At 45.5% G+C, this 10181-nt stretch overlaps 1 protein-coding gene across 2 annotated transcripts in view; it reads left to right on the forward strand.

Annotated features, from left to right (window-relative positions):
- Positions 1-8875, forward strand: part of Lta4h (leukotriene A4 hydrolase) — a 31822-nt gene extending 22947 nt beyond the window's left edge. Inside the window, exons 15-19 of one of the 2 annotated variants that reach the window (XM_055627810.1) lie at positions 1832-1886; positions 4428-4523; positions 6349-6431; positions 7048-7152; positions 8674-8875. In XM_055627810.1, the coding sequence (XP_055483785.1) occupies positions 1832-1886; positions 4428-4523; positions 6349-6431; positions 7048-7152; positions 8674-8791 (457 nt within the window). In that variant the 3' untranslated portion in view covers positions 8792-8875. Of the gene's footprint in view, positions 1-1831; positions 1887-4427; positions 4524-6348; positions 6432-7047; positions 7153-8673 lie in introns of those variants that run through there. The other variant, XM_055627811.1, reaches the window with a different exon arrangement.
- Positions 8876-10181: the final 1306 nt, after the last annotated feature.

The following is a 10181-nucleotide window of genomic DNA, read 5'->3' on the forward strand; positions in this document are numbered from 1 at the left end:
TAGATAGATAGATAGATAGATAGATAGATAGATAGATAGATAGATAGATAGATACATAGATACATACATACATACATACATACATACATACATACATACATACAGATAAGCAGTAACAACCTACAACTGTACCAATTGGTCATCTTGTTAACCATCTTCCCTGGTGCTCATCTGTTCCTGGACTGAAGCCAAGTCCTTTCATAGGGACTTTATAGCTCCTGACCTTCCATTCCCTTTGCTCCAGCCGGCCAGTGGTCCAGGCTCTCTCAGACTCTCCACCCTCATTCACGCTTAGTGCCCAAGCACACACACTTTCTTCTACATGGGTAATTCCATCCCCAGCTTAGGAACCACTTCGCCATGGAGGCGTGTCTTAGCCTGCCTGCCCAGGTCTGAGCTTGAGAGTTTCTTGGTGCTGTGTTTGGAAGTTGTGTGTTTACTTATATGGCTGAACATTTTTCCTTTTGCATTACTATATGCTGCGCACCAGGAGAGCAAGACTCAAATCTGCCCAGCGCTTTCTTTGTAAGCACATTACTTTCCTTTGGGCTTCTTTTAAGAGTAGGAATTACTTCCCTTCCCGGAACTAACCCCTAACTTAGTCCATTCAACCACACTGAGAAGGATGTTTCAGAACACTAAGAAAGACACCCACCAAACCTTTCCCACTGTGTTGGTGTTTGAGACATAGGCGCTGAGCAGCCGGACTGCTGCTTGGAGATAAAGTGGCTGCTTGGCTCTACAGCATGGTTTGGGAAGACCCAGTTCGGCTCCTGTTTCTGTCTGGTCACATGAATGAGCCTGTGATGAAGTAGAATACAGAGGAGGTGGTGTGGGGCAGACAGAGAGCCACTTCCAAGTGGGCTCCTCTCCTAACAGCTCATTCTTTTAAGGAGGAAGCTAGTACCCTATGATCCAGTCATCTCTAAACAGCCGAAGACTGGTGTGCTATTTAGAGGTGACTGGATCAAGACACGGAGCTTTGGAGTTTCAGATTCAAACATGAGAGAGCTTGCCAGTGTCTAGGTGCAGCAAGTTACAATTATTATTTACTGCTGAACCTTCCTTGAAGAAAATTGTGAATGGGCTCCCTGTTCATTCCCTACAGGGAACAAAAATAGAAGAATAACAGAAAAATAGAAACCCACCTACCAGCGGTAATTGCATCTCTTGTCACTGATTAGCAGTTCACAGCAGATAGGTCCGGTGCTCAGATAAAGAGGGGTATTTTGCCAGAATTTTGTTGACATGACACATTCAAGTTGGGAGCACATACGTACCGACACAGCTGGTTTTGCTTAATGGTTAATCCCATCTCCTGAAAAGAAAAGAATGAGGTTATCACACAGTGACTTTGGACTCTGGAGGCTGGCATGTGGAGCAGTGCCTGTTACCTAGCTTGCTTGTAGATTGACAGGGTGCTACAAAGTTTGGGACAACCCAAAAGTAAAATCCTTGAGAATGTGGTCTTGATGTTCTCTATGCTGTCATGAGGTCCTGGAGCTGTTGCTGCCAGGCAGAGAAATGCTTAGTGTGCTCCGCTGGTCCTGACCCCCGTCCCAAGTCTTTCAAGGGTGTGGCGATTGTGCTGGGATGCTTGCGGGCTCTCTGAAGGACGGCCAGCAGCTTTGTTTAATGTGGCATCCAGCATGGTACCCTTTTGGATCTGCTTAGGTGAGTCAAGTAGACTTCCTACTGCAAACACTGAGGAGTGCTTCCTCTTTGAAAAAAAACTTAAAATTTTAAGTATATATTAGATAGCCTACAGGTGCATTTATTCAAAAGGATACATTTATAAAATGTAACCTTGAATGTCTTTTCCATTTTGCAGTTACGATATGACTCTGACAAATGCTTGCATCGCCTTAAGTCAAAGATGGGTCACTGTAAGTAGTGATGGATCGTTTTCATCCTTTTTTCTGAATTGTACAAAGATGCCTCTGTTTGTGGGGGAGAATTTCAAACTGTAAGTAGTTGTGTTCGTAAGTTGTTTCCTTGGGTTGATACTGTCTTCACACCCCCTTCCACTCATAAGCTATGCTTCACACATATGTACATCATGCATAGAGGTGCCTGTACGCCAGTAGGTAAATGGAAATGATCTTGGGTCAGTATTTAAGGCCAGCTGTGGAATGGGAGGACCTGAGGGCCTGCTGGTAGCTGGTTCTGTTCATTTCTACAAAACTTTCTAACACACGTGTACTAAAATACGTATGTACTAAAACATATGCTTAAGGAAACCAGACAAGGCGTATGCCCTGGTTTATGTACTAAAAAGTATGCCTAGGGGAATGAGACTGGGCGTACCCTGGCATATGCACTAAAGTGTACGCCTAGAGAAACCAGAATGGGCATGTACCCTGGGTGAGTCTCGAATAGAAAATAAGAGAAAACTTAACAGCTGCTCTATCTTGACAGTTGCAACAAATGTTGATGTTGCTCTCTGAAACTTATGTCTAAAGTTTACTTAGCCAGCATTTCTGACAATCTTTCACATTCGGAATGCTGAGCTCCACGGCATAGAAGAAACAGAGATTGCCTTTAGGGTAATGAACAAAATGAAAGAAATTAGATTATGTTTAAAGAAACAGATTATGTTTATATTGGGCAATGGGTTTTCCTGATATTCAACATTGAAACTGCTTCAAGTGGTTTTACTGGTATGAAATGATACTGGCAACTAAGCCCAGGGCAGGTAGGGCATTTGGAAGAAAACACTTAGAGACACAAGAAGAAAACAAAGCAAAAGAAATAAGGCAGGAAATTGAAGCTGGAAACCAGTGAAAGTCTCTAACTTAGCCCAGCTTCGTGGCACCTGTGACCCCAGGATGCAGGAGACAGAGGCAGGAGGGTTGTGAATGCAGGGCCAGCCATATCATGAAAGAAGGGAAAGGAAGAGAGGGAGGGAAGGAGGAAGGAAGGAAGGTCTCATTGAAAACACTGTAAACTGTAAGCTCTGTGGAGACATAGAGGTAGAGATTTGAGTTTAGATCCAACATCACGTGTTGTGGGTTCGATTTTTTGTGGCTCTGTCTGCTGCTCCTCTAAAGGAAGTTATGGGGATGGCATCTTGTAAGTCGCTGCTTCTCAGAGAATTGTTGGTTGTGTACACATGTGCTTTGGCGGAGGAGGTTTTTACCTGGAGTTGTGTTGGATTCGGCCGGAAGGGTATTTTAATAATGGGCCTTGTTTAATGTCTCCAAAGTTTTAATTATTTGCATCCAAGGAGAGAAACCTGGTTGCACACTTTGGCACATGAGCCTCGGTCTTCCGGCTCCGTCTTTTCTTAGCTCACAAATGTCCAGAGAGCCATCTGTAGGAAGCAGGATCTTTAGCCTGAGTCTCCTGGAACCCTCTTACTAAATGTGAATAGTTCAACCAGCTGGCCTGGTGCTGGAGAACTGCTGCTGATCTTCGCTCTGATAGTCCTTTGGGCCCAGTAGTGCAGGGCAGATGATTATAAACAGTTCAGTTATCAGAAGGAGCAGGCGGAGTTGGCAACAGTGAGGATGTTAACCATGAGTGTGCTCTCCTGAGGTGCTTTCTTGGTTGTTTTTCCCAAATATTGAGTGTGTGTGTGTGTGTGTGTGTGTGTAGATGTATATATGTGTATGTATACACACACTCACACACAGGGTCTGGGGAGGTGGCTCAGTGGCTAACGCACTTGCTGATCAAGTTTGAGGACTGGAATCTGGATGTCCAACACCCACATAAAAGTCAGGCAGGCATGGCGGCCTGCTCCTGGAATCTTGGGGCTCAGCAGGCAGAGCTGGCGGACCCCTCCAGGATAAGCTGGTTACCTGGACTACTGAATTGGGAACTACAAGTTCAGTGAGAGAAAACACCCCCCAAAAGTGGAGCGTGATCAAGGAAGATACTATGGCCTCCTCGTGCATGTGCACGCAAGTTCACAGCCAGTGCATACAGGCACACAACACACATGCACATGTTAAAACAACAAATTATACACATAGAAAACCGAGATAAGTCACAAGAACCAGCTGTAAAACAGCAGCTGTGTACCTCAAGTGTGAGAAGCAGAGCCAGTCTTAGGGTCCATGGAGCACCTGCCCTTCTCTCATTGACGCTATAAAATGTCCCCTCTGTATTGAATTAGCTTACAGACGAGTAGACATGCTTTACATGTTTCTTTGGAAATCACTGTCTTCCAGTGGTTCAGACATGTCTGAAAAGCGAAGTCGCGCAGCAGTTCCCACATTCTTGCTGTGAACAGTTTCTACCTCTTCTTAAGTATCCGATCTTAGGATTCTCTCGCCTCTTCGATGGTAGTAGTAGCTTAATGTTGGATTGTGTAAGCCCAGGTGTAAATTCATTTGTTTTTCTTAAATTTTGCCTTTTATGTCAGGCTAGCAACATTCTGAAATTGCACCTGAGCAGGAATAACCCGGTAATGTTTCTTTCAGGCCAAAGAGGAGGACTTGAATTCATTCAGCATTGCTGACCTGAAGGACCTCTCCTCGCATCAGCTGAACGAGTTCCTAGCACAGGTGCTTCAAAAGGTGAATACCCTGGAGAGTAAAGCGGACAGAGGCGCCGCATGTGTGCTGTCCGCCGTGTAGAAGCAGATACCGGTGAAGAAACTTGTGGGAAAAGAAATTACGTAGTCCACTTCTTAATTTGTTTTTAAAAAGAGCATTTACTGAATTGTGATTAGTGCTGTGCCAACTCAAAACCTTTGTAAGAAAGGATGACCCTTGTTCTAGAAAGCTCGTGACCCACTGGGAGGGGAGATAACGTGAAGCTGGCAGTGGTAGGAAGCATTAGTGAAGCAAAACTGTCCTCGAGGGAGACATCATCAAGGAAGGACCCCTGGAGAGTGAGACCCCTGGAGATTTGGTGTTAGCAAAATGGTAGCAGGTTAGGTTGAGGGAGGGCCAACCGATGGAGCCAGGGCTGGGCTAGGAAGATCATGAAGCCTGGAGGCATCATGTGCGGTGCCTCTGCTCTAGTCAGGAGGGATTAAGAGTAAGAGCCGCCCGAGGCTACAGGGGGCTAAAGTTACTTGTGAGGCGTGAGGGAGGAGAGACCAGACCAGAGAAGAAAGGCCGCATGGGATGAAAATGCACTCTTGTGATTTGCTGGATTTGGAGGTTGACAGAAAAGAATCCAAGCAGATTTTAAGTCCAAACCCAGATAACCGGCAGGGTGCTTGAAAGCAGAACGGAGATGCTGACCAGCTTGTGCCTAAAGGGCAGCCTTCCACTGAAGGACCTAGAGAGGGTGGGGATTTGAATCTTAATTTCCTTTGAGATTGTTGCATTGATCGATGCAAAACCTAGCAGAAGACACTGAGGCAGCCGAGGCCCTGTCAGAGTAAGAGGGTTTATTTTTACTGCACCAGTCATCAGCCTGAAAACTTTCCGGTGGTGCTGTTTTGAGCTAGGACAGAGAGGAAAGCCTGACAGGGTGGTGTGAGGGGGTGTGGCAAAACAGGGAGAGAAGGGGTGTCGGGAGGTGCTTTTCATTGGCTGGCCTAGCAGGATGGATTTGGAATTGAAATGTGTCCATGTGGGAGCTGATATGCTAACTTGGAACAGGCCTAGCAGTTAGTGAGAATGGAGGTGGCTGGCTCATAGGCAGTCCTGTCAGGTAAGGAGGCCACAGCAGGGGTGTGGTGGGGAGGAGCAGCTCCTGAGGGACCGCAGCCTGTCCTCTCTAGGCATCTTAAATTCTGTCTGTCCAAACCGAGCTTATCGCTTATCTCCTCTCCTTCCAAACTTGTTTCTCCTTTTAGTGTGGATTAACATCAGTGCAGGAGGGTCAGGCATCCTCTGAAATTATATCTAGGTATTTGTATTCACAGGGTAAATGCACCCCACCCCAGCAAGGACAGGGTCCCTGTCACTCAGCTCAGGGGGAGTGGTGTCTGAGATATGAAAGGTTAAAGGCTGCCAGTTTTAGAGGATATAGGTCATCTCGGAGTGAGATCAGAAGGAACAGACACAGATAAAGCCAACCAGCAAAAGAAACTAGTGATGAAAATGCAAGGATGTGTGATTTATCTGAAGAGTGGGATACATTTAAGTTATGTAGGATGTGGGGAAGAACCTAAAGGATGCTAGAACGGTCTAGAAAGTCTGAGGAGAGCATAATCCTCCTTCATTTCTCTTAAGTTCCCCACAAAATAGCTTGTTCCCAGAGCGTGCTCTCAGGAACTAGTTGCCAGGGGTTTGTTTGAGCGTGCATGTGTTTCTTTTACCCTTGTCCAGCATATTTCTATAGTATAAAGTATTAAGGACTTTAATCTGGCTAAGAATTTCTCTCCAGCGCCTTTCTTCCAGGGAATCCTGTTGAAATGATCATACTTCTTCCTTTTGCCCTTAGGCGCCTCTTCCATTGGGGCACATAAAGCGAATGCAAGAGGTGTACAACTTCAATGCCATTAACAATTCTGAAATACGATTCAGGTACATCATTTTAACTTGTCTCTGTGGAAGAAAGCAGAATGATAGCTTCAACAGTGGAGAAAGGGAAAGCAGAGCATGAGAGCCCATGAGGCTTGGGCGACCCATGTCACGTTCACCCACACAGACAATCGCAGCCATGCTGAAGGGATAGTTGTGATGTCTGTACCATGACGATATTAATCATTTTGCTAGAGCTGGTTCTCAGCTTCCCTCAACTTAAAAAAAAAAAATTAGAATCAAGAGTTTTATGGTAAATAGATAGGCTTTCTTTCCCAAGTAGCCAAATCTACTCTGAATGGACACAACTAGAAACCTTTGGTTCTGTGATCTGTTAACAGTCCTTAATTCAAATTTGTAGTGTTAGGTTTAAGTCACCCCTTTCAGAAACTGATTTTATAACGTACGCAAGCACTTCCATAGTCCAAACCTAACACTTTTCCCAGAGCCAGCTCCTCTTCCTTCTCTTCTCCGGTTGTTAGCTGTGTGTGCGTGTGCATGCAGGAGCTGATGGCGCTGTGCGGTGTGGTTGTAATGGGATTGTGCATTTCCATAGCATAGCAGGAGCACCAGTCGTTTCCTTGTGTCCTCACCTTCTCTCCCATGTAAATCCTTCCAGATGGTTACGGCTCTGCATTCAATCAAAATGGGAGGAGGCAATTCCTTTGGCTCTAAAAATGGCGACTGAACAAGGAAGGATGAAATTTACCAGACCTCTGTTCAAGTAAGGCTGAATCAGACTGGGCCTCATAGGCATATGAGGACCGGGAGGCAGAATTGGAGGGCGATTCTTGAGAAGGGCTTTGAGAAGGGCAGGGTCTGTGGCTTCGTGGTACAGCACTTAGTGTGCCTGAGGTTCTAGGTTCAATACCCGTTCCTGCCTGGTGGGGAAAATAACTGTAAAACACCATCTATAGCATAATTTTTACGTGTATTCAAGTTTGGTTATCATAAATAAGGAATTAGTACTTGTGACCATTTAAAATTTAAAATAACGTCATTAGCTGTGTCAGGAGCACAGCGTGTGGTTAGCTACTATAGAGCAAGGCAAGATGGAAAGGAAACAAACCTACGTCAGTCTGAGGTACACAGAAAGAGTTTTGAAAGCAGAAAGTTTGGCAAGTGGCTATGGGGGAAAGAAAGAATCTAAAACTAAGCACAAAGAGAAATTTGCACCTTATGCAAGCTCTCTGAGTCAAGTGTTTCTTGATGTATAGTAGAGGAATGCTTGGGGAAATAGAAAATGTATTTTAGCAACAAGACATAATTTAAGAACTTCTCCATTAAGTTCTCTGATTAGGTATCTGCTCCATGTTCTTAAAAAATTATAATCATGGAATCAAATTTCATGATTAATCCAGTAGCCTTGGTATTCACTTCCCAAGTATAGGAAAATTTTGTCAGTGTAAGCCATTATCCAGTTTTTGAAATATGGCCGCAAAACTACTTTTTAAGGTATTTTAAAGCAGACTTCACGGGCTTTTCATAATTAACGCCCATCTACCTTCAAATTGACTGATGTATACTTCCAATAAGAATATACCTTTTGGGGCCGGCAAGATGGCTCATCAGACAAGGCACCTACTGCCAAACCTGATAACCTGAGTTCAATCCCTGACATAGTGGCAGAGAAACAGCTTCCACGAGCTGTTCTCTAACTTCCACACCTTCTTATGGCAGACAGACAACACACACACAAGCATTCACAGGCACACCTAAAGAAATAAATTTAAGAACATACCTTTTATGGGAAAAATAAATGGTCTGTCTTGTATCATAAAACTAGTAGCCATACTTGAAATGACTAATCTTGCATTTTATATACTCACTCCGAACTTATGTGCCATTATTGTTAAATACGGTTGGTCTTTTTACCCTCATTGTATGAAGCTTTCAGAAATTCTTTTCATAATTTAGAATGTTTATACTCTTAAAAGGATTAAGTTTGCAAAACTTTTTTTTTTTTTTAAGACAGAGTAATTGAGGCACATGTTCTCATATAAAGCCCAGGATTTAGCCAGTCATACCTTCATAACAGTAACTATCCCTTCACTCTAGTTCCTCTATGGAACTCCCCTCCAAATGTCTGTGACCTGCTGTCTTATGGGCTGTATTTGATATGGAGATAGTACTGGGTTTACTTGGGTAACATCTAGCTCTGTTGTGATCTTTAATTTAACCTTAGCTTTGACATGACTTTTCTGTCTCTCTTTCCTTTGTCTCTTTTTTTCCCTCTTCTCTGCAGGGATCTTGCTGCCTTTGACAAATCCCATGATCAAGCTGTGCGCACCTACCAAGAGCATAAAGCCAGTATGCATCCTGTGACTGCAATGTTGGTGGGGAAAGATTTGAAAGTGGATTAAGGTCCTGGATGTTGCCAATTTCAGAGAATTCTCTCTCTTTTTTTTTAATGGAACCTATGAAGAAATACAAAATTTTAGCCCTCATTGTATTTTAAAGTGTCATTTGTTTTTTAAAATTGTTTTCTCGTGATTTCACTAAAACGTTCTACCTTTTAAAAATAACGTGGTATGCTCATCTGCCATGAGATGATGTGGGTGCGGGGTGATGCCCTCTCCCCACCTGTGGCAGTTGGGAGAACTGGCCCCAGGGTCATGGGTAAGCTGGCCCTGCCACTCATTGGCTGCAGCACTCAGGAGCATGGGCCCTGCACCTCACCTGGGCAGTTTAGTGGAGCTGGCCCTGAAGACATAGGGTCACCAGCCCCGCTGTGAGAGCAGGAGAGCTAGCCCAGCCCCTCACAGGCTGCAGCACTTGGGAGAGCAGGCCCTGCACCTTGCCTGGCCCTGGTGGATGGGCTGCAGGTGAGTTAGCCCCGACGGGTCCCCTTGCCCCTGGTCACCTGAGGCAGATGGGACAGCTGACCCCGGGGTCATGAGAGTAAGCTGCTTCTGCACCTCACCTGGGCACCATGGTAGAGCTGGCCCTGGTGGTGGGGGCTGCAGATGAGCCACCCTCAAAAGATGAGAACACAGGAGAGCCCACTCACCTGGCATGAGGTGGCATGGGTATGGGGTGATGTCTTCCTCCTCTTGCCACCTGCAATAGCCAGGAGAGCTAGCCCTGCCCCCTCACTGGCTATAACACTTGGGAGAGCAGGCTTTGCACCTCACCTGGACAATACAGTGGAGTTGGCCCTGGTGGTGAAAGGCATAGGTGAACCAGCCTCAGGAATGTGAGAGGGGAAGTGCAGAGCCAGCCCCTCACAGGCTGCAGCTTTGGGAGCATAGACCCCGAACCATTACTGGGCAGCACAGTGGAGCTGGCTCTGGAGGAGTGGGTGTGGATGAGACAGTCTCAAGGGCATGAGAGCAGACCCCGTCTTCTGCAGGCCACCTTCATTGAGTGGTCTAGCTGGAGCGGTGCTGGAGAGCTCGTCCTGGTGGTGCTGATCAGCTCAGCGACTACCCAGGCCCAGATCCAGGGCTCTGAACTGGTCCACCCCATAATCGATACCATCTGCAAATGCTCGGGATGCATGAAAGGGCCAGACCTGCTGTGCCAAAGTTGCAGGATCTCCATGACACAACAATGGGATAATTGGGAGGAGGCCCTGATGATCCAATATTGATTGTGTCACAGAAGCCAGAAATCCCAAACAAACCAGTAACTCATTGCAGTGAGCATTTGCAAGTGAAGATGTGTGGACAGGAATATGCTGCGTGGGATTCACTGTGACATAATAACAACTTGGTGTTGTGTTTGTTTGGATGTGTGTGTATTTTATTTTGG

This window comes from Psammomys obesus, unplaced genomic scaffold (assembly GCF_907164565.1).
Source record: "Psammomys obesus unplaced genomic scaffold, mPsaObe1.curated_primary_1811, whole genome shotgun sequence".
Lineage (NCBI taxonomy): Eukaryota > Metazoa > Chordata > Mammalia > Rodentia > Muridae > Psammomys > Psammomys obesus.